We start from the raw sequence: 25,516 nt of genomic DNA on the forward strand, positions 1-25,516 counted from the left end.
AAATGACTCTTGTCTAGACAAACTGTGAAACTAGTCAGAGCAGAAAGTGTCCTCCTGAATATGGGACAAGAGGCTGTTAACTAACTGCTAGAAGGTGGTTGTTTGGAAAGGGTGTGTGGAAATTAGGGAAGAAGATGGGCCTGAATGTGAGAAAGGGCTCCTGGTTCCTGTCCATGAGCAGTCCCCAGCCGCTTTGAGAAATGGAGAGAAGAGGTGCTGGCCTCTGGGGAGCCCACTGTCTGGGGCTTCTACTGACCTGGTCTCCGCCTCACGGGCCTCTTGCGGCCGCTGCAGAAGCGCACCTTGCTGAACACCCCGAGGACGTGCCTCTCGCACAGGGAGCGCCCGTCTTTGCTGGGGCTGGAGCGGCGCTTGGAGGCCGACACACGGTCGCTGTTGGACTCCCTTGCCTGCCGCTTCTGCCGGATCAAGGAACTGGCTATCGCCGCAGCCATAGCTGCTCAGCGCGAGCCCCAGGCCCCAGGCTCCACTGCGCCCTAGAGATCGCGCTCCGCCGCTGGGGCGAGGGCGGGACCTCGGGGGGCCGAGAGGGAAAAGGGCAGACGCGGGCAGGCAGTGCTAGTATTGGAGGAGGCTTCAGTATCGAAAACCTGGCTCCCACAAGGTTAATCAGAGTCTGGGCAGTGACAATCACAATGTGTGAAAATCCAGATGTAAACTTGCCCAGCCGCTGGCGGCCGGGGGGAAGGGAGGGGGCGGGGCGGTCTCAGGCCTTCCTGCGAAGTAGTCCTTGGCACCCCAAACTTGCACCCCAAGGCGATCCACGTCCAAAGGGGCAGTGGGGAGTTTGGTCACAGCGCGCGATCGAGGTACCAAGTGGAAGAGGGAAGAGGATGTCCAAAACAACCAGCCGTGCTCCCGTTGGATAGGAGCAAGCGTGGTAAGGTGGTCCGAAGTAAATCTACACTACATACATAGAAAAAACGCGTTTACAAAGCAGAGTCTGGCCCCAGGCGACTTGAGAGTGGTCTCGGTTTAAAAAAAAAAAAAAAAAGAAAGAAAGAAAATGCTAAAAAGTGGAGGAGGAAAAACCAAAACCAAAACCAAAAAACACGTTCCTTTAGAAAACGAGCCACCAACCGCCAGAGAGCCGGAGAGGAAGGCAGCAATTGAACTCCCTGCGGCCCGCAGGTCTGGAGATTTTTTTAGGAGGTCCGTCCCGGCTGGGTGAGGTCTACGGAATGCATCGCTCCGGCTGCGGCTCTCCGGGGGCCCCGCCGCCCGAGTTCTGGGATTCCGAGAGGCGCAAAGTGGGAAGCGGGTAGCTAGAGTCTGGGTAGGGGCGCGGGGCAGCTGTTTCCAGCTGCTGGAGGGCGACTCTGTTCCGGCAGCACTGCAAAGAGAGCGGGAGGCAAGGGGGGGGGGAGAGGGAAGGAGGGAGGGAAGGAGGGAGGGAAGGAGGGAGGGAAGGTGGGAGGGAGGGACGCAGGGAGATCCTCGAGGGCCAAGCCACCCCCGGGAGAAACCCGCGAGAGGCGGCGATCCGCGGGGGTCCCAAGAGCGGGCGCTCGCGTTCTTTTCCGCTTGCCTTTCTGGCACGAGACGGGCACAGTTGGTGATTATTTAGGGAATCCTAAATCTGGAATGACTCAGTCGTTTAAATTAGCCCCCCCACCCCACCCCACCCCACCCCCTCCTCAAAAACAAAAAGGCCGCGATGCCGGTGAAAGGGGGGGGGTCCTCTCCAGCACCCACACGCTTTTAACTGGAGCTCCCCGCCGTGGTCCTCCCGGGGCCGCCGCACCGAGCCGGTCTCCGCACAGCCTCAGAGGGAGCGAGGGAGGGGAGGAGGAAGGGAAGGAAAGAGGGAGGGAAAGAGGGGGCGCCCTGGCGGGCTGGGGATCAGGGTCATCGCCGCGCTGCCCGGGTCTCCCCACCCCACCATCCCCCTATCCCTCCCCTTCCCGCCCCAGACTCGCGCGCCCCGGCAGTGGGCAGCTCACAGGCAGCACAGGTCAGAAGGGGATGACCCTCCCGACGCCAGGCCCATCACTCAGTCCCGCGCCGCCCATCCCAGCCCAGGAAGGAAGTGACCGGCGCGCAGCGAACCCCCGCGCGTCTGCCCGGGTGGGGCGGGGAGCTGGCTGCGGGCGACGTCGGCGGCTCGCGGTGGCTGCGGCTCCAGATCGGAGCTGCCCACCATGGTCTGGCGCCCAGCGGGCAGGTGGGGCGGGGGTTTGTGGGGGGGAAGGAGGGAGAAGGGGGAGTCCTAGGCCGCCCCGGGCGCCGGCAGGAGGTGGCGGAGCGCGTTTCCTGGGCCTCGGCTGCTGAACCCAGACTCCAGAGACCCGGGTCAGGAGGCAGGTGCCAACCGCGGCCAACTCGCCCAACTTGCTGCGCGGGTGGCCGCTCGGAGCCGCTGGTTTGCGGGGCACCCCCTCTTCCCCCTCCTCCCCCCCCCCCCCAGCCGCCCGGTTGCCTCCTCCCCAGGCCCGGGAGGGGGCGCTCAGGGCGGAGTCCCATTCATGAGCAGAGGCTCAGGGCGCGCCGAGCTGCTCCGGCTGCCAGCCAGCTCTCTCGGATGGAAGGCTTGGCTCCGCAGGAAACTCCAAGCAGAGGCCACAGCCACCGAGACAGCGGGTGGGACAGGGACAGCTCCTCCAGCTGGAGAGCACTCAGGTGGGACTGAGCTGGGGTCCAGCTCCCAGGCGTTGGAAAGGGAGAGGAGCGCACTGGGGGTCCCAGTCCCCCGCGCCTTCTCTTCCCTGACTCCCTTCTCCTCCCTCTCTCCCTGGCTTCACCCCCATCTCTGTCTTCTGTCTCTCCCCTTTTCTCCTCTCTACGCAATCCTACGTGATTGAGGTTTGGATGAGGAAATCTCAGAGGCAGAGCAAGGGAACTGCAGCTTGGGTCTGTTGTGTCCAGTTTTTTCCCCCAACAGCAAAACATCCACCAGAGGCTTGAAGAACCCTGGTGCGCACAGAAAGAAAGGGGTTCAGGCTGAGGGTGCTGACAGAAGGCACTCAGCCCAGTCTCCAATATGCAAGAGCCTGCTGCATCCTCTGTTTAGGAAGGAAGGAAGTGGTCAGTTGAGAAAGTGGCCCTGGTCTCTTGCTCTCTCGTGTTGGACCTCACCTTCAGCTCATTTTGGGAACAACGAAAAGTGTTTCAGCCACCTTGGAACCTGAATGCCTTGGTTCCTTCTGGAAGCTACAACCCAGACTCAGATCCTTAAAAAGAAAGACAAAATTAGCAAGTTCACTAAGGCTGCCATAGAGGTGGGCTGAGAAGTGACCTGAGCAAGGGCAGTCAACAACCAGCTTGGAATGCAATCTTGTCTCCAGAAGAATTGGGGTGACAGCTGATGTTAGAGGAACACAGCAGTCATTCACGTTAAAAAAAATGCAGCATGAAAAACTGGAAATGTGAGAGGAGCAATCACCTTGGATTCCTGTTGAGGTGTGGGTGTGGCTATTAGCTGTATTTACAATTTCTTTTCCATTTCTCTTCACCTCTCACAAGTCTCTCCTTGGATACTTGTGTAAGCATCAAAGATAATGTCAAGGATTAATGGATGATTTGCAAGCAGAGAAAGGTGTAGGTTGAAAAGAGATGTCTTAAGACAGGTTGAGGAAAATGTGGAATCTGAACGCCAATGTGGAAATCAAAGAGGTCCAGAAGACATCTGAGACATCTAGATGTAGCCATGAACCTGTAGGCCCAGCTGAAATTCGTTTAGGCAATGAGGGTTATGGTGTGTAAGGTAGTCCAGACGCAGCACCAAGTATAACTACTCAGCACTGTGTTGAGTCTGGAGGCCTGGATTTTCCAGGCTGCCAGTTAGGCAGGTAGAAGTTGGCAGATAGGGGTGAATGGAGCAGACAGCTAGAAAGAGGTTGAACAGACAAAAATCCTGGGAAGTCCTCTGGGCTGCCCTGCAATCAGTGTAGCTGAATGAGAATGGGAGATTCATTCTTAGGTTTCCAAAAAATCCAAGACAAGAAAGGCATAGAAGATGCTCATATCAGGCTCTGCTGCCAAAGCAAAGCTTTATTATACATTCTCCAGAGTTCATGTGGATGAAACTATAGCAATGGCTTAACTATCAGCTGGTGGCTGGGTGGTAGCAGCTCTCCCCTGCAAGAGGCTGAGTTCTGAGGATCACTGTGCAAAGCCAGCCTGACAGATAAATCCAAAAGACTCCTATCTCCAACCAACCAGTAAAAAGCTAGAACTGATGGAGTGGCTCAAATGGTAGATAGAACACCCACCTTGGAAGAGGGGCAGCAAGGAGACCATGAGGTGCTTAATTCAATCCCCAGTACTAGCATAGGCACACACAGGCATGCATGCATGTCCCCTACCACCCCCCCACACACACACATACACACAAGCTGGTAAGACAACCAACTAGGGAAATGTCCACACTCCACAAATGGAATTCTTCCCTTTCCTGGGGGACTATTGGAAGACTTTTCTCAATCTTGAGCAAAGAAAGCACAGATAGTACCTGCTATATTTATTGGTTCTCTATCTTTTGCAAGTCACCATCCAAACAAGAAAGGGTCAACTGAGGAGAGTATGCAAAGAACTGAGCAAGAGGGAAGTATCTAATGAGGCCTGGAGGAAAGCACTGTTGAACTCAGAGTCTCTTTATCCTCAAAATGGTGATAATCATCATCCCCTTCTACCTCACAGAACTGAATATGCAAGTCTAGGCATTTTGAGAGCTGAAAAATGCTAAATGACTGGAATAGATGATGGCAGTGTTTATCTTTTTTAAAAAAATGCAGGAGATTCACCTGGGATGTTTGTTTTAAAATGCACATTCCTGACAATATCGCAAAAATTTGAAGTATTTGGATTCTCTGTGGTCGAAGCCAATGAATATGAATTCTTAAGAAGTTCTCAAGATGTCATTGCTTGAGTTTAATATATGCATGTAATATAGACAATACTAGAAAGAAGTAAATTCAAACTCTCAAATTCTGTTATACTCTTTCCAAATTGCAGTCTTGTGCCAAAAAGAAAATACACACCCAGAATGTCTAGTCTCAAACCTTGATGTGTGGTGGACTCTTCTGTATAGATTTGTAAGAAGTGAGAATGTTTGGTTACAGAAGTAACCAATATACAGGCAAGAGAAGTATTCGACAAGGGGACAAATGACAAAGCAGATGACAACTGCTGTTTGAAGTTTTCCTTTCTGTCTTCACATGGCAATATCAAGTTGGGCTTTTAAAGAACAAAACGAAACAGGCCATGCCAGCTTTGAGAGATGGAAAATGCTTCTCTCTTTAGATCGCTATTAGAAGAATGTGGTGTTTTATACTCAATGAGACAACAAAGACTTGACTTCCTCCCCCACCCCCGTCTTTCCCTTGTAGTTGGTGCTCTTGAACTATTTTACCCCAATTATTACCATCATTTACACCATTTTACACCATTTTCCCAGTCAGAAGAATAGGCAAAAACATGAGAATTTGAGAAATTAGCTAGGACCTAGTGCATGACTGTTGAACTAAGATGCAATATAGAAACGAAGGTTTTATGAATTGATTCATCCCTTTCCTATCTGGATTAGGAAATCTCATACATCTTCCTTCATAATTAGACCAAGATATTTTTAATATCTTGGCAATTTTGAATAAGAAAATAAGTCAATCTACTGATTGTTTAAATTAAATAACCAGATACTTAAATGGTGATGTCTATGAGCTATCAATACCTTGATTTGTATGCCTTATTTGAATAAATGATTTTTTTCCTTTACCACTGGTGAAGGCATGAGTGGAGAAAGTTAGCCAATACATATAAAAAAGATGCATTATATTTTTATTTCCTACCAATAGTCAAACAAAATAGGATCATCTTAGTATTTTAAAAGAAACCTGCATATAACATTTAATTGTCTTTATTCATAAGGCAAGTCTTCCAACTCCTGAATTAGGACTGTTTCACATATGCACTTGAAACCCAATACTGAGCACCCAGGGAGTCCAGGATTCTTGTCCAGTTACACCTTCACACCTTAGATTCTCCTCATCCTCCACAAAGCCAAGTCACATCATCACGTTTGTCTTTTTGTCTCTCGTCTTAATTGCTCACTGTCAGTATGCTACCAGACAAATTAGCCAATCTTTCTAAACCACAACAGCAAAAGAGATAAATGATAATGACACGAGCTGTATCTACTTAATCTGGGCTCTCAAAGAATGAGAATGAGCATGCTGTCATTCAAGTACCCATTTAAAACAAGTCTGCTATAAAATATAGACTTCTCAAAACAGGAAAACAAACTTTGTGATTCATACACATCATCATTCACCCCTGGAAATCTACGTGACATAAATGATTAACCTTGATATTATAACGGCAGACAGAATTTTCCTTAGTGGAATACTGTCAATGTCCTTGTCTGTGGGAAGCACAAAGAAACCCAGGTCTGCTCATACATCATCCTGCTGTAAGATCAGAACCTGCACCGGGACTGGCCACAACAGGCCTGAGAGAAGAAGAACTTCTCTACCTGAGTTGCTATACTCCCATTTCCTTTTCTATACCAGGCGATAAGTTAAAACAGGTTGGCTAAAGCAACGTAAACAATATCCTTTTAACAATTCCTTTTTATAACAAGCTCACTGACAATGTTTTATTCAACAATTCAGCAATTAAATGATCACATGATACATATCTGGAACTAGCCATCTCAATAAATAAGAGGAAAATTTAATTCCTCTTTATGACACCTAAGAAGAGTGGGTCTTCATTGCCCCCCCCCAAAAAGAAACATTCAAGAATGTCTTCCCTAGCAAGAAATAAAAGCTATACCTACTGTGACTAGCTAAATGTCCTGCAGACTTCTAAGTACAATTATTGATGCAGAGTCCTTAAGACAACCTCAATAAGTAAGTAATATCATACCTCCATCTTATGAATGCCACAAAGAGATTAAGTTGCTTAACCTAGGACACTCAGCTAAGAATTGAAAGAGTAGGGACTCAAATTCATGTCATTTGTTCACAACCTTTCCTTCTGTCATCTATATGATAACTGTCAAATAAAGTGTAATACTATAAATGTCATCATGTCATAAATTCATAAAGCAACAGTACAATTACCACTTACATCTACACTGTCTTTTACTGTTGAAAGCAATATTCTCATGTATTATCTTACTTAAGATTTATTCACTGGTGATAAAGCTAAGGAGATACTAGTAACCCAGTTATACACATAGACCCTTATTGGAGTGATCTCTCAATGTCGCATAATCAATGAAGATCGATAAGTTAAATTCAGGCCTTCTGACCTTAGTGACTCTATTAACCTAAGGACACACAGAGGGAATAAAACTATGAAAGCCAAATGTCTGTTCCTTCTCTAATCTCTAGATGTGTTATAAGAATGACCTTGAAGGGTCATTCTGTGTTAAAGAGGATGGACTACTACTGTCCTAAATTCTCTCCTGCTGCAACTATTACATCTTCTGGGTCATTGAACTTAGGAGAAGGCCACCTATCACAACTATGAGAGGGAACTTCAACTTCATAAGAAATTATAGAGAAGCTAAGTCAGAAAAGAAATTAAAGCAATGTGTAAAGGGATGAATTTGCAATTCCTTCATTCTTATTCCTAAAAAATAAAAATGTATACTGGGACATAGTACCCAGGAAATAGTTAGCATGTGGTTATTTTTCTTTCTTAGCTGAATTGAAGAAGTCAGAAGATATGCATCAACAAACTGCCTATCATTTTAGTCCTCCTTCAATTCCCAATGTAACTAAATGAGTGGCAGCTCTCCCCTCCAGAAGAGAAATTGGCTAGAAGATCCCTCAGAATAGCAACCTAAAAATACAAGGATTCCAATAGTTGCAATGCGTAAAATACTGTTTAGCACATAGTAGATATACAAACTGCTTGCATAAATGAATTAATTTGTCATCTGATGACCTAGGGTATAATACTCAATGATAGAATACATGCTTATCTTGACCCAAACCCTAAGTTCAATTTCTAGAATTGAAAATTTTAAAAGTGAAATTCACCCACTCACCAACCCACATCCACTGTTTAAGTCATGTAGAATTCATAAATCATCCAAAAAGAGAAGAATTAAAAGTTTGCTCTTGTATGAAGAAATAAACTCAGTTGACTCAAGAAGAGCATCTACATTTTCAAGTTGTTTATTTTGCTTTAATCAATACTCTCTAAAATGCTCTGCCTTAAATTCATTCTGTTAAAATTTAAAAATTGCTAAAGTTAAATAAGTCCAGATTTCTGATCTGATCAACTCCCATTTCTTATACCTAGGCCTGTATTCTTACTTCTACTTTCTCTCTCTCTGTCTCTCTCTCTGTCTCTCTCTGTCTCTCTCTGTCTCTCTCTCTCTTTCTGTCTCTCTCTGTCTGTCTCTCTGTTTCTCGCACGCGTGCGCGCGCGCTCACACACACACATATTCACAGAATAAAGGGGATATACTAAGAAGGTAAAGAAACAGCAACATCAGATAAAATAGTCAACTTTTAAAGTTTCAGAATATGACTATAATGGCCCTAAACTGGTTTGGTAATCCCACATTCATACTGTCCCTCATCTTTACTGGGCTGCTTTCTCTAGGGGCCATTCTTAGTTAATCTGATTTCTAATTTTAGATCCCAAATTTTCATGGAATGGGTCTTGTTGAAATAGCAGTCTCTTACAGTACCCAACACATGACTGATATGCAAGGCTCTTAAAAATCAGAATAAATTCATACTTTCTTTTCTGCATGCACACAGCACTGGACATAAAAAAGATCAGACAGTTAGTGAGAGGCCCTATTGATCCTGTGGTCACAGAATTTGATAAGAGAATTTATTGTAAATAACAAATGTATGAACTGGTTAGAAAAGATTGTTTGGATAAGGTGACCAATAATGTCAGCTTTAGTCTTTGGTTTTTACAATTCCCTAAAAATGAAATATGTAGTAAAAAGAGAACACAATTTGGTGTAAATAACTATTTAGTCTCCCTGTACCTAAGTTCATTTACCTTCAAAATGACAATTATGTAGAAACCAAATTAGTTAAAAGACTATAAGGAATCCATAGCACTGTTTTTTGAAGTAGGGAAAAATATTAATAAGAGCACAAATAAGTACATGAGCATAGGTAGAGATAGATACCTGGATGCATGAAACACAATTATCTTCTCAATAGCTCTAAATCAGCCTTGCTAGACTAACCAGAATTGGTCAGAATTAAAATTGAAAATATTGAACACTTCCTTTGATAATCCTAGAGAGAAAAAAATACACTCACTATAATTCTAGAGTAGTAAAGGATTGTATTTAGTAACATATCTAGTCATTCACTTAATAGTTCTTGGTTAGTTTTTAACAAAAAGTTAGAGTCCCCTGTGCTTTTTTCCCTACTAATCCAGCATAGCAGCATGACACATGGTGAATATTGGTTCATATAGTTATGTGTTTGGGAAAATCAAAAACTGAAGGCAAAGGGGACTGGGGGATGCATTTTAGTGCATTTAGAGAGAGAGTATTTAGTATTTAGAGAGAGAGAAACTCTTACTATAAGGTTGTTTCTTTAATCTGCAGCACTGCAGATGGCATTAGGTGTTCAAAGTCTAGTTCTAGCTAATTGGAATCTCACAAGGTCATCAGCCCATCCTGATAATGTACAAATACTGTAATCAGCTGGAGAAGAGACATCTTAATAAGTAGATAAAATGGTCCAGGAGACCATTCAGGAATTGGATGGGTATGCTAAGAATGAAGCGGTGGAGAATGTTTCTCTTGGTTATGGCTGCTCTAGTTCCTCTAAAAAGATCAAAGACAAGGAAATGTCTGGAGCTGGCCTTTAGATGAAAATTAATGAGAAGCATTTATCACTTACAGGACAAAAAAAGTTGGCTTCAAGAAAAATGGAATTCATTACACTACCATAAATAAACAAAAACCTTCTAAATATGATTTACGCTCAAGATTAAGAATTTGGGGATAAGACTCTGACAGATCTTTTCTCTATAAAGACCATTTTGAATATAGTAAATACTCTATAAAATGTGTCAATTTAACTAGGACTTTAAAATTGTCAATGTCCAGGGTGAGAAAGAATAATCTCGTTTCACTTTAAACAAAATCTTACACATGTTTTTATAATAGTGGTATCACCTCTGGTCTCTTATAGCATCATTTAAGTAGTGACTATTTTTTAAAAAAAGAAGCAAATGTCTGATAAATGCGATGGAAAACAGAAGGTCCTACTCTAGGAAGTAGTTTCTCTTAACCTTTTTGTATATTAGCACAGATATAGAACTCCTGGTTACTGGTGATACTATCAGATTAAACCCTGATGCAAACCCATACTACTCTGGGAAAATGAAAATCCATCCTTTAGTGAACAGAAAGATGTAGTTTCAGGTATTGTCTAAAAAGAGGTGCTAGTCTAGGAAGGAGCAGTACTTAGGAAGAAGTTTTGTCATGCCCTCTTGTACCTGGATTCTGAAAGACCTGTTCATGCTTAAAGTTGTTTTCATTATTGACGGAAGAAATCCTCTACCAAACAAGCTCAGGCCAGAAGTTACGCTGGAAAACACTTTTCTTGTGGACTGCTGAGATGCTGGTCTGAAACTATGGGCTCCAGTGCATGAGACATATCAAGTTACCTAGGTGTTGGTTGCAAAATACTCTGTGTTGCAAGTTCCTTGGGTGCTCAATGGCCTTTAGTATAGTCTTATGTTGCATTCTGGCCCAGTCTCTCTTATGCTAACTATAATTAATGGAAAATATGTAGGCCAGAGGCTGTCTAATCTATAGTATCATGCAAACAACAGACATAATGAGTAGGAGCCTTCTAGGTATAGATCATTGTCACTACAAGATATTCTGTAATTACAAACTACAATGAGTTAACAGTTCAATTTTGGTCAAAGACTCATAGATTTTCCTTCAAATTTTTTAAATGATTTTAGGCAAATCTTCTGTCACCACTTCAAAAGAAAACCCATAAATTTGTACAATTACTATCTGTCAATTTATATAAATTATAAAACACATACAAACTAATTAGTATTATTGAGGATACAGAGACATTTGAACCCTAGGACACAGTTGTTGGATTTACTCAACTTCTTCAAGAGAACATCTACTGTAGAGAAGAAGAGGATAGTTCTTCGAAAATTAAAAAATATATTTTCTTCTAAAATTATTGAGAGCAGAATCTTGAGGAGATATTCATACACTAATGTTTATCACAACCAGAAAACAAGACAATGGTTTCCAGGGACTGGGAATGGAGATAGTAGAAAGATGGTGTTTAATGGATATATAATTTCATTATTATAAGATATAAAGAGTAGATATACAACTCAAATGGTAGAGAAAAAAGTAAAGGAGAGCAGTCAGACCCTGAATTCAAATCAAGTACTGGTACCACACACACACACACACACACACACACACACACACACACACACACACACACACACACACACACACACACACACACACACACACACACACACACACACACACACACACACAGTAAACCACAAGTTATGGCGACTCACCATCTACATCAGTGATAATCCTGAAAATAGTTATGATGGCTATACAATAATGCCAATGTACTTAATGCCACTAAAGTATATAATTAAAATGGCCTAATATGGTAAGGTATATGTTATTTAACTGTAGCAGGGCAGGGGGAGGGGAGAACACAGAGGGGGGAAAAATGGCCCTACATTCAAAGTTAAAGGTATTAGAGGGAAAGAAAGATGATCTAGGTGGTGAAAATGAAAGTGAGATTTACAAGGCCCTTGGAAGTACCACACATCACTGCTTTGGGCTCCACCCCAGCAATTTGGCCTACTCCTCACAGGAACTCCAAAAGGCCAACATTGTTATCCACATGTTCCAGTGAGAAAACTGAAGGTCAGAAAGGTTAATTGTCTGAAATACCTGTTAGGTTCAGATTTCAAATCTAGTTTAGCTTACTTCAAATCCAAACCAATCTTTATGATCTTCTTTTAAAAGGAGAAAGCCAAAAAAAAATGGAGTCATAAGTGGCCAATTACATTACTGAAGTGTTAAAAAACAAAAGAAAAACAGGTAAAACAGGCCAGATGTCAGGGGCTAATGCCTCTAATCCTAGATACTCAGGAGGTGGAGACCTGAGGATCATGGTTTTAGTCCAGCTAGTGCAGTGAAACCTCTGACACTTTTTTCCAATTAACCACCAAAAAATTAGAAGTGGAGCTTTGGCTCAAGTGGTAGGTACAACGCCAGCCTTGAGTGAAAAAATTAAGAGACAGCATCTAGGCTCTGAGTCCGGTGGTACAAACACACGCACACAGGCACACGCAAGGTAAACCACAATTAAGGCACCTCAAAATCTATGTCACAGGCATTCTTGCTATTTGGTCTTCAGAGAACCTGACCCTATTTGAAGTACTATGTTAATAAATACAGCCATGGCAAGAGAAAGAGAATGATGTCTACTTTCTAGGTCTCTATGAAATGAGTAAGTTGTATGGCCAGAGGCAAACTTGGATTTTGTGAAGAAGATGCAGGTAAGGAAGAGGAGGCTAGTCCCAGAATAGACTGCTGCCCAAAATTGGGGTGGCCGTGAGTCACCCATCATCAGAGACCTTCAAGGCTATGTCTGGAGCGCTGCCATAGCAGCAGCCTTCCAAAAGCTGAGATGGTTATTCTACAGAAGGATTCATCGCTGGAGTAGAGAATGAATCAAAATTACCATGGGCCTCATTTAAAGCATTTGTGGGAAAGTATACCTTATTTTTAAAGAATATAAAAGATAAGAAAAAGCAAGGGAGAAAGAAACGCCAGAGCTATTGCTGGATACAAATGACAGGAGAATAGTAGAATTCGAGGAAATAGTTACAAGAAACACATGAAGCATAACCTTGTGAAGCAAGCATGTGGATAAAGTCTTTTTTTATGTGGCATCTAGTGTGATGTATAAAGATGTATAAGATGTGTAAAGTTGAAAGGTAAAGATAGCATTCCTCTGAGTTGTGCCCTGGGAGCACAAGAAAAGTATGTGTGTTCATATTGATATATAGGTAAGTACGCCCCCCGGAAAGGCAGCAAAAGAGCCTCGTGGCATTAATCAAAAGCCACGGTGGATTCTGTAGACATTTTGGATCGTCTCAAAGTAACGAAAAATGTGGATGAGCTTGAAGATGAATGAGAAGCAGAAAAAGATGGACAGGAGAGGCCAGAGTAGTTTTTGGAACTCTGTGATGGTGTTTTGCTCCTTGAGCTTTCCGTAGGCTCTAGTTAGACAGCATGACACTCAAATAGTTTGTTCTGCATTTGTGGTAGTTTGCCTACAATCTACCATTTCTATTACAGGTAATCAGAGAAATCTAGATAGCCATTGTACTGTAGAAAGAAGTCTTGTATATGCACGGCTTTTAACATAATAGCTTTGGTTTCATCTTTTTTTTTTTTTTTAAAAAAAAGGAACATTACAGGTAAGGGGAAAACTCATAACCAACTTGAGGACTTTACAAATTTAGAAAAAAATCATGCAAAATGATTTCTCTACTAATTATCACAAAGGACAACAAGGAAACATTGGATGTCATATTCATAAAGTGAGGCATTTTGATAAGTTGGAGCTTGATTATTTTTTAACCTACTACAAACCATATTATCTTCAAAATGGGAGCAAGCATGTGTCCCTCTATTAAGTAAGAAAGTTGTATGACTTTAGAAAGTCATTTAGCAGCCATGTATCAGTTTACTCATCCATAAAATGAGAATTGTTTAAAAAAATGGATAGTCTTTCTATTTTAAGTCCCTTAATGGAAGTTTTTAGATGGGTCTTGGAACTGGAAGGGGCATCCAGATTAAGAGTTTAAACAACAAGAAAATGTACACATACTATAAAGTACCATAGTATTTTCAGTGAGACTGTTCACTTGGAAAAGGAGCATTAGCTGTAGCAAAGACTGTCAGGAAAACAGATGACTCTAATCTCACTGATACTCTATGAAGCTGTTAAATCCTCCCAAGTTTAAATCATACCGCATCCCTCTATTACTGGTAGTAGTGATGGAGGATGGATAAGAAATAAGTTTTGCTATGTTAATTAATGGAGATGGTACAAAACACAATCATTTCTTTTCATTTCTTTTGTATTTTAATTTGCTTTTTTTCTATGTACATGAGGAATTGTAGATAATAGTTAATGAACAGTTTTATAATACTTAGATCAAAGAAAAATAATTTTCCTCTGTATGTGTGTGTGTGTGTTTGTGTGTGTGTGTGTGTGTGTGTGTGTGTGTGTGTGTGTGTGTGTGTGTGTGTGGAGAGAGAGACAGAGAGAGAGAGTCAACTAAAGAAGAATAGTGCAATGCTCTTATTCCTAGAATAAGAGCATTTTCATGCTGATGTTCCTTAATATGGAATCATGGATGCATTTTTCCTGCTCTCTGGAACCCCCTTTTTCCCACTCCAGATAAGATTAATCTGATGATGGCTAAATTTTCTTCTCACTCTAAGAGCCCATGACTCTACCTATAATGGCTCATCTACCAAACTAGCATGGATCCCATTTCATATCCCCAAATAACTTTAGGGCAGTCAACTAAAGTGAAAAGAGAAATTTATCATGTCCTCAGTCCCCAGAACTAAAGCAGACTTGTTATCCTTTACCATAAAGAACTTCTCTATAACTCTGATAAAGGGATAAATAGCAAAGAAAATATTCTTGGGCTGGGAAGGTGGCTCAGTGGTAGAACACTTGCCTTGCATGCTTGAGGCCCTGGGTTCGATTCCTCAGCACCACATAAGCAAAAAGAAAAAAGCCGGAAGTGGTGCTGTGGCTCAAGTGGTAGAGCACTAGCCTTGAGCTGAAGAGCTGAGGGACAGCACCCAGGCCCAGAGTTCAGGCCCCACGACCGGACCAAAAAAAAAAAATTCTTCAAGTGCTTATTACTTTTTAGGAACTGGTCTAAATACATAGCAAATTATTTAATTCTCATAATAATTCTGCAGAGTGGGCATTATTATTAATGAGTATACAGGAGCAAAAAAAGTAGTTGGCTAAGGTAAACAGCTAATAAAAAGGAATGAACTAGATTTGAACCAACAGCTAACAGGTCAATCCCTCCATGCTATGCACTTAATAGTGACAGCTGTTACAGCTCTTTTCATCCTACATGAAAAGATATACCTCAGTAAAGTGGGAAAACCTGCTATCAAAAAAATGATCTCAAGTAAAACTGCAAGCAAGCAAGTGAGCAAGAGATCACGCTTTCTCCCTCTAAATACCTGACAATCTTGAATAAGCCTCAGTACTAATACCACATGGGGTTATAGTCCTTACTGAGCACTGTAATAGCACAGCATCTTACTTCAACTTCCTTGAAAATTGTGGGCAAGACTTACCCAGCTTCTGATTGGAATCAGACCCCAATGTATGCCTCACCAATTTTCTTCTTTGTCAGGGAGTTCCCTATTGTGCAATGAGTGCAATTAAAGTGCATAAGGCGTTGCTAACCAAGTCTCCTAAAACCAGCAAAATGCATGTGATATTTTTAAAAATTATACTGGTAATATCCATAAAGTGCCAACCTGTGTTTTTTTTCTTTTCAGTAGATCTAATCCCAGGGAGTTACTATATAAAGATGTATCTGAAGAAAAACCTAACACAACATTAAGTCACTGAATTCTGGGGTTTTACATTTCAACGTGTAACTACTGCCTGCTTATTAGAAAAGCCAAGGTACACAATTTAACTTTTTGATCTCTAGGACCATTTGGAGAATGAATAGTAGATTTTTGTCACCAAAAAACAAGAGCTGGGATAGAACAAACTTTAAGCATTATCCAGGCCAATGCCCTCATTTTAAAGATTATCAAATTGCAGACTAGGATACACATATGGCATATGGTAGGTAGCATAGTTCTTGGTGGCTTCAGTAGAAATATAGTTGAGGCTTCCTGACTCGAAGGCAAAAGATTTATCACAAAGAGGTTTAATTTTTCACTCAAAAACAGTATTTTAGGCTTCTTTTTTTTTTTTTTAAAGATGATTCAAACCTGTAATTCTAGCAATTTGGAAGGCAGAGAAACAGAGATTGAGGAACACAGTTCAAGGCCAGACCTAGCAAAAAAATAAGTTTGTGAGTTTCCACCCCAACCAATGGCTGGGTACAATGGTACACATCTCTTATCCCAGGTAGAGGGAAAGCCCATACTTGTGGCCCATGCTTGTCATCCAGAGGAATGTGGGATGCATAAGCACCAGGCCAACTAGGGATGTAAAAAGTCACCCTACCTCAAAAACAATCAATGCAAAATGGATCTGGAAGTGTAACTAAAGTGATAGAGTGTGGATCTAGTGGTACAGCACCCAATGAGCAAATTCAAGGCCCTGAGTTCATTCCCCAGTACTGCCCCAAGGAAAGAAAGAATTAGTAAAAACTAGTATGTATATCATGCCAGGGTTCTAATGAAGGTTTCCCATTCAATCCCACAACAATCCAGTAAGACACTTAGGGATGAAATATTGCATACTTAATTTACAGATGCAAACCCAGAGCTTGGATGGCTCAGGAAGGGATCTGAAGCCAAGTATTTGGACACTGGCTCAGATCTTTCATAGATGAACATTTTACTATTCTTTAGATCTTTTCCTCACTCTCATCCATTTAACATTAGCTATTCTGGGTAAAATTAAGTGACATAAAATGTTCACCATGAGGTTCCTCAAAAGACTCCACACAGAGCTCCCCTGTAACCCAGCAATCCCACTTTTGGGCATCTATCCAAATGTTTACAAACAAGACCACACTAAAGCTACCAGCACGACTATGTTTATTGCAGTATTATTTACTATAGCTAAGATATGGAACCAACCCAGATGCCCCTCAGTAGCTGAATGGATCAAGAAAATGTGGTATATATATACTCAATGGAATTCTATGCCTCCATCAGAAAGAATGACATTGCCCCATTTTTTAGGAAATGGAAAGACTTGGAAAAAATTATATTAAGTGAAGCAAGCCAGGCCCAAAGAAACATAGGTCCCATGGTTTCCCTTATTTGCAATATCTAGTATATGTCTGAGTCAAGCAGAAAAGGTCAGATAAGTTGATGTTAGGGAAATGAACCCTAAGATATGTACTCAAATGTTTTTTTTTTCTTTCATGCGATCGTTTCTAACACATTTATAAGATTATTTCTTTGTTGCTTTGTATTTCCCTCCCCCACAGTATAACCCCTGCTTTCACTGTATTTGATGTCGGTATAATTTGTGGAGGGGATGGGGAAAAACAAATCGTTTAAATAGGGATACAGGTGGACCCATTGCAACAATGAGATGTACAAGTCGTTATGTTGAAAACGAACTTTACAACTTTGGTGGGAGGGGGGCAAAGAAGATTGGGTGGGTGGGGCAGGGGAGGGGGGAGGATGGGAAGGGATGGGAAGGGGAAACAAAGGAGGAGGCTACAATGCTTGATAAGAAATGTACTCATTATCTTGCCCTTGTAATTGTAACCCCTCTGTACAGTATTTTCACAATAAAATAAAATAAAATAAAAATACAAAAAATGTTCGCCATGGACCAAGAATGCTTTCCCCCCCAAAAAACATACTCAATTAGCACGAAGGATTTTTTAATAGTCATTTCTGTAGTTGATTATATAAGAAGAAAGAGCCATGATTCTCTTTGTAACTACAGAAATTTCACCAAGATACAGAATTCTGATGAGAATTTTTATTCAACAGCAATGATGCTGTGTGTGAAATATCCGCTAGAGCTTGCTGAGAAGAGATGGGCCCTCACCTGGCCTCAGGATCTTCACCACCAGTTAATTTCAGTACAGACACTGCCTTTAAAATATGTATTAGTAACAGCAGCATCTGATCGTCACATAAATAATCTCCTTAATTAGTTTACCCCTTGTACTTCCTTGGCTTCAAAGATTCAATTAAATACAAAACTTCCACCTCATTGCAGGAGGATTCATTAGCCGGCAAGTTATCCTTAGAAACACTATAGCCTAAAGAAAACAGTAATAAACTCATTCTGCTTTTGTCTTAAAAATATGTAATCTTGAATCAAATGCCAGGGAAGAGTGTCTGTAAATGCCCAAACTTGTTCTTGACAACAACTTCCTTCCTTTATTTATTTCTTGTTAATTTATTTATTGCCAACTAAGCTTAATGCCAATAAAACTTGGCAATCGGCCATATTTCTTTCATTCCTTTGCAAGCCACCTTTTGTTAGCATGCAGAATTTTATACATTCACATGTACACATATTTTTATAGTATATTTATACGGTATATTTATATGGTATATAAATATACTATATTTATATGGTATATTTATTATTATGTGTTATATATACATATTCATTACACGTATGTACCATATTTATGGATGTATACCAAAGAATTTATTTTCTCCTTCTTTTACATAAATCCCTCAATCTCTGGGCACTTAACTATTTGAGGACTTGCTTAGCATGTGGCAGATATATATAAAAAAAAAAAACCACATTACCTAGCACTGGTGACTGACACCTGTAATCATAGCTACTCAGGAGGCTGATATTTGAGGATCACAATTTGAAACCAGCCAGGACAGGAAAATCCATAAGACTCTTATCTTCAATTAACCACCAAAGAGCAAAATGAGAGCTGTAACTCAAGTGGCAGAAAGTCATCCTTGTGGGGGAAAAAGCTGCAGGATAGCATCTAAGCCCTGAGTTCAAGCCTTATTGTCTAGTGTATGTTCACAAACCTGACCTTTTACTTTTTTTTCCTTCTTTCTCTTTTTGTTTAAACAACAGTCAGAATGAGACACATGTTACTAAGAAAGGATGGTCAGAAAAAAAATGTTTCTTCTCTCAGTTGACAAGTTCTCACCATGGTTCAACAGGAAGTGACATGAGAACCTCCCACTCAAGAATAAGTGAGATGTGCCTGCCTAGAAGAAACAAGACCATGGAAATCCTTCTAAACAGGAAAGAGGAAATACATAGAGGTGTCAAATATCTAGTTTCTGTTGTCTGTGAAGGCCTCATGATCATAGTTGTTCATTATTTTAGCTCCATGAAAAGTGAAACTACATTGATCAAACACAAGGACTCACAGACACATAGAATGAAAAGCATTAGACAGGACTTTTGTCCTACTTTTACCAGTTACCTTGCCCTATGATGCTGAGCCTTTCCCTCTCTGCGTAAGGGCCTGGCACTCCCATCTATCTACAAAAGGAAAGAGAGGGTGGTAACCCCATGGCCTGGCTGTCAATGACTCCACATGGTCTCAGGGATGGGAATCCTCACCATTTGGCCCAGCAGAAATGTGGGGAATATCTCATGAGATGGTGAATCCCATGGTGTCATCATTTGCTAATCTAAAAAGGAACGCATCATAATGTTAAAAAACAAAAAACAAAATGAAGCATGGACACCTATCAGAATACTTCATTATATTGAATGCTTATTTTTGAATATTTTTATTAGTTTTCAGATTTGGACATCTGTGCAGTTCTGAAACAGATGTTACATGTTACTCTAGAAAGCACCCCACTTCAGAAGAGGGCAACGCAGTATGTATAGTATTATTCTTTGTTCACTTCCTAAATGAGCTGAGAATTGTAGGAGATAAAATTGTAGTACAGAAAAAAAATATGATGACGCCCCAGTAACTATATTAAGAGCTAGAGAAACAGTACACACATTTACTTTTATCCTTAGCTGTGTTTGGAAGACAGACACTTATGCAAGAAGTAACAAGATTCAAAAGAACCAAATGTCTCAAGAGTACAAGCGTTTGACTTGTAATCAGAATCCTCATTTTGAATCTTAATTCTTTACCTGAATAGCTGTAGAACTCCAAGTTAGTTTTTCATTGATCTCATTATCCCTTGGTTTTAATCAAAATGGCAACAAAATTACTTCTATGACTGATGCATAAGTGATAACGTACATTTAAAGTACTTAGAATCGTTCAAGATACATAGTGTGTATGTGTGCACTGAATAAACAAGAGCTCTTTTATTATGATGTGGTCCCCTGAATTTTTCAAATGGTATTTGTAGAGAGTTACAGAAGAGGTGAAGTGCCTGGTGCTGGTGGCTCACGTCTGTAATCCTAGCTACTCAGGAGGCTGAGATCTGAGGATCACAGTTCAAAGCCAGTCCTGACAGGAAAATCTGTGAGACTCTTATCTCCAATTAATCACTAGAAAACGGGAAGTTCCACTGTGGCTCAAGCAGCAGAGCACTTGCCTTGAGCTAAAGAGCGCAGACAGCATCTAAGCCCAGAGTTCAAGCCCCAAGACCAACAAAAACAAAAACAAACAGAAGAGGTAAAGTAAGTGTAACACTTACAAAATGTATGCAGCTCTGCTGATATAGTCTAGGTTCTTACTAAATGTAACACAGAACTTGCAAGTCAGCATTGGTATTTCAATCTGTAATTTGTCACTATACAAAAAAAAATGTACAAAGAAAACACATAATATAGGATACATCCACCATGTAGGAAATAAACATGAAGTGGCACAACGTTCAGTTAGTGGGTAAGCGAAGGTCTAAGAGAGAAATCCAGGAGACTATATTGAGCGGCCCTTCAAGTGCTCTATTAATGTATCCTTGTAACTAAAACTCAGCAGCAGGGGGCAGAACCCTTCTATGTTATTTCCCAGAGAAAGAGAGACAGCCCACTTAATGGCAGCCACCTGCAGGGCAGAGACAATGGACTTCCAGTCTCTTCTATTGCCTGCTGGCATCTGAAGAAGCACTCCCCTGGATTCCATGTTTGCTGGAATGCAAACAATGTACTCAGGTAACTAGCACAGAGAAAAATCTCAGAACCTCGTTGGACTTTTCCAGCCCAAACAAAAAGGTGTTGATACTGTAGAAAGTTGGGTTTGATGGGAAGAGCTTTCTGTATTCAGAACCCACTCCCTCTTTCCCTGTTGCAGTTCTCTGGTGAGCTCCAAGCAGACTCTCTGCCTCCTCTGGATGTCTAAGGCTCATTCTGGCTTTGTCATTGCAAAGAGAGCTTCCTGCCTTACACTAAATTGTATTGCATCTTGGAGATAGTTCCTCTCGTCTAAACCAGTGTTTCCTAGACGGCAAGGACTCTAAGTTCCTCATTCTAGAAGCTTTGTGATCATGTAATGTATGTTGAGAGCAAGCAGCAGGAGAAAAGGGAGAGAAGGGAGCCAGAAGTTCACATTATAGAAATCTGAGGAATAATGAATATAATTTTCAATTCATTTCTCTTTCTGAGGTCCTATACTATAGAGTATCTTCCCTCCTTCCATTGAAAGATAGTCTATCCTTTTAGTTCCTTCACAAGCCTCTCTTCAAGAAAGTGTTCATGAACTTCAAGGTTTAAAATGACGTATCTGTGAGCACCATTATTACAGACAAGAGTTTGGTGTCTTAGGCTTCATGGAGAACTGGTGAGTCTGGTACCAGGTATTCTCTTCACTTGGAAATTTGAGCTTCACTTCACTATTGGTCTATGAAAATCCTCCTCACAGGCCTCATATTAGATTTTAGGGAATGGAGAGAATAAACATCAGTCCTGCCTAAAAAGAATTCAGATATAGTTGGGAAAAGACAGTGTATCCCACAGTCTAAGTTAAGATACATATAACTGGCCCAGGTTGCTAGGAGAACTCGTAAAATGACTGGAGGGAATCAAAGGAGAAAATAACATTTGACTGGATCCAATACAACAGAATTTGTTACAGGCAGAAGGATTTGTTGCAGTTCAAGACATCTTCAAAGTATGGGAAGTATTGAAGGAAGTGACTTCAGATTCTTTATCTGATGTTAAGAGCTAGTCCCTACTTAAAGTTCTACTTTTTTTTTTTTCTGCAACTCTGCAAACCATTTAAGTACTGACTAAAATTCTTTAAGCAATGGCTGAAATTCTTTTTCTGTCATGTATCACTGTTTCAAAATCTGGCCTCAGTTTCCTATTATTTAGATGTTCATTACCACTCTCTAGTTAGTTCACAGTGTACTAAGATACTTCATGGTGATAAGCAAGTTAGCTGGAAGGTATTTGGTTCTTTTCTTGAGCCCTGTTTTATGTAAGATAATGTGTTTATCTCCGAAATAAAAGGAGAGAAACAAGAAATCATTTTACAAAGTTTTTTTTAATAGAAAGTGTTCTTGAATGGGCAATGCTTAAAAGACCTTATCAAGGAAAGACAAGATTTTCTCAATATAGAATTAAAAAAACAACAGCAACGACATAAAAACGCCTGCTTCGAAGCCTGGTACCTCTGACTCTCATCTGGAATCTGAGCTACTTGGGAGGCTGAGCTCTGAGGATGATCATTCAAAGCCAGCCAGGCAGTAAAGTTCCTGAGGCTCTTATCTCTAATCAGTCACCAAATGCTAGTCTTCAGCACAAAATCTCAGGGATAGCATCCAGGCCCTGAGTTTAAGGAGCAACACACACACACACACACACACACACACACACACACACACACACACACACACACACTATATATATATATATATATATATATATATATATTTGTGAGAATTCGTAAACACTACTTTTTGTTCCCAAACCATTGGGCTTCTGATCAATTTCAGCTACTCTTGAGTTCCACAGGACCCTCTCTTCTTTCTAGAGACACTTGAGGTTTTACCTCATCCCTGAGTCACACTGGAGTCAAAGCATTTTCCTCCAAGCATCAGATACTATTTTGAAGAAATCTTGTAAGCCAAAGCAATGAAGGAGCAAATGGTGACAGGAGTTTTGCTGAGAACTCTAACACAAAAGGGATCTGGGCTAAGAAATTAACTCAGATTGCTCAAACAAAAGCACAAACTGCCTTCACCACCCACAAGGAATCTTCGAGATAGGCTCCTTCCCTTTTTGGGAGCAAGAGTTCGAGCAGAGAAACTTCAGCCTCACCTGAAAGGAACATAGGTGAAGCTGTTCGCTTTAAAGTCTGCATCCCGTTGATTTTCTTGGGAGCCAAAACAGAAAGGAACTGATTAGATGTTAGCTAAAGGGAAAGGACAAAATAGCCTGAGCGATGGGAAAGCTGTATTAAAAAGAAAAATGTTAAAAAAAAATGTTGAAATACAGTTTTGAAAGTATATACCACCCATAACCTATTGCCCATATTACAAAAACAAAAAATGAATGAAAACCAAGAGCTCTGTTTATCTTATCACCCTACTTCCTTTCATCAAAAATAACAAGGAAATATGAAAATTCAGTTCAAAATTTAAAACCTGCAATGACTGAAGAGAAGGAACATCATGTCAGCAATGCTCTGATGGCTCACACAAACCCCAGGAATGATGGATGCCCTTCAGATGAGTAACATGCTTGAACTCAGATTACAACAGCTACCCAGTCTTCTCAGCCTCTGGAGCCTTCCCTCCCCCATCTATTCTACCCAGGGATTCCTGCAAAAGGCACTGATTCATCATTCTTAGATTAGTTATTTTCAAGGGCAATGAAGGAACCTCAGCACACCATTCCTTCTGGTGAGAAGACAGAATGACAGATGCTTGGGACTAGAGGATTCTTAGAGGCACCTAAGAGTAATCTTGTTTTGTATCCTCCTCTTCTGGATGGAATTGATGCCAAGAAAGTGATCTTCCTGACGCTTTCACACTCCAGACAAATGTTATACAGCCTGAAGTTTATGTCATTGCAAAATTATAAATGTAAAGTTATTGATCAAATTACTTGTTACTAAGCATTAAAAAAATGGGTCCAGTTACAAAATCTTTAAAAATTAACAGTGCCACAAGCATCACAAAATTCAAGCACAGCTTTAATGTATTTACCTTGTAATATTTGCTTCAAGACATTTTGCTTATTTCTCCAAATAACAATGCTAGTGCAGACTTTTGTATAGAGGAAATAGATAATTCCATTTTGCCTCTAACTTGATTAGTTGACTTGTTTTTAATTATGAAAAGTTAAGGAATGTCAATTTCAGCTTTATTGTATTGCTAATGTGATATAAGTAGGATTTTGTGGAAATTTTGGTTGAAAACAAACTTCATTGCATGTGAACTGTCAACACTGGAAATACTTCCTAGAGATGAATTTCTGTGCTTCTGTCCTCCATGTGGGTATGGTATAGTACAATACAATCTCTGGCCCCATGCTCTGTGTTATGGCCCCCTTCCCAGTCAGCCACAGGCAATTTGACTATTGCTGTCCATTTCTACATTGGGGAACTCACAGTGAGTTACTAGGGAATGATTGTAAACATAAATGATAATCCTAACAAACCCAAATCCAAGCAATTCCCAAATGAACCCTTTCCTAACTAATCCACCAAATAGCAACAGTGGCCCCTCTCCCATCCAAAAGCAAAACATAAAGCAATCTTATCCACTTATAGTCAAAATAGCCACAGATGTACAAAAAGTCACATGAGCCATGAGCATGAGATACATTGCTTAGGCCCCGCCCAGGACTTTCGGTGAGGGGGCGGGGCTACTGCAAGTGACCACTCCACAAAACCTCTGCCTGATTAGCTTCTGTCCAAGGGAGATAAAGGGCAGCAAAAAACAAAACAAAAACAAAACTCAGCAGGGTGCTGACTCACACTTGTAGCCTGTAATCCTAGCTACTCAGGGAGGCTGAGATCTGAGGCTCACAGTTCAAAGCCAGCCCCCACAGAAAAGTCAGTGAGATTCTCATCTCTACTTAACCAACAGAAAACCAGAAGTGGCTGATGTGGTGGTTCAAAGTAGTAGAGCACTAGCCTTGAGCAAAAAAGAGCTCAGGAACAGTGCCTACACAGGGAGTTCAAACCCCACCACCAACAAAACAAACAAGCAAGCAAACAAATCCATACAGTAAGATAGTGATACAAGCTAACTTTGAATAAGGAAGTCATAGCACAAAGAGGTTTATAACTTCCTGGTTTTATAAGATGAAAAGGACACAGTGGAATGGGACCCAGGAAGCTTGAACTCAGACTTCATACTTTTTCCCAGTATGCTCCACATACTGTGGGTATGTGTATACATGCTTTGTTCATGTCTGTGTATTTGACAGATAAAAAAGGAAAATAAGTCTTCTATGATTCAATCCTCATGTGTAGTTGGTTAATTTTGAGCTATTTGTTAGGACTTAGAGTTAGAACTTAGAGGAATAGAGAGTCAGTTGTGGGACTGATTTTTAGGGACAATCAGGAGCAGTCACTACCACTCAACGCTCACTTCAAAGAATTAATGCCAGATCACTCTGTACTGTTTGAACTCATAGACATCGTGAACAGAAAGAAAACTTATTTGTTGATTCCTCCCTCCAATTACTGGGAATGACCATACTTTTACCCAACTTTTAAAAAAATTTTCACATTTAGGAACACATTGTTTAGTAATGATGCCTTTACCAAGTGAAAGTTCAAAGATCACTGAAGAAGAAATTAGGAGACACAGCTCAGGTTCTAACCTTACTGTACAGTACCTGCATGCTCCCTTTTAGCCTCAGTTTCCTCTGTGAGAGAGCAATTGTATGGCTGCCCCAATGTTCTACCATCTCTAAAG

The 25,516-nt window shown here is 41.0% G+C and overlaps 1 protein-coding gene across 3 annotated transcripts in view; it reads right to left on the minus strand.

The window, feature by feature from the left end:
• Fgf12 (fibroblast growth factor 12) overlaps window positions 1-25,516 on the minus strand; it is a 539,269-nt gene that overhangs the window by 253,278 nt on the left and 260,475 nt on the right. Inside the window, exon 1 of one of the 3 annotated variants that reach the window (XM_070029835.1) lies at window positions 257-1,617. The exons of the other annotated variants lie outside the window; for them this stretch is intronic. Within the exon in view, the coding sequence (XP_069885936.1) occupies window positions 257-455 (199 nt within the window). The 5' untranslated portion in view covers window positions 456-1,617. Of the gene's footprint in view, window positions 1-256; window positions 1,618-25,516 lie in introns of those variants that run through there. 3 annotated transcript variants of the gene reach the window in all.

The sequence above is a fragment of the Dipodomys merriami genome, unplaced genomic scaffold (assembly GCF_024711535.1).
Source record: "Dipodomys merriami isolate MVZ:Mamm:240054 unplaced genomic scaffold, mDipMer1.0.p SCAF_2, whole genome shotgun sequence".
In the NCBI taxonomy this organism is placed as follows: Eukaryota; Metazoa; Chordata; class Mammalia; order Rodentia; family Heteromyidae; genus Dipodomys; species Dipodomys merriami.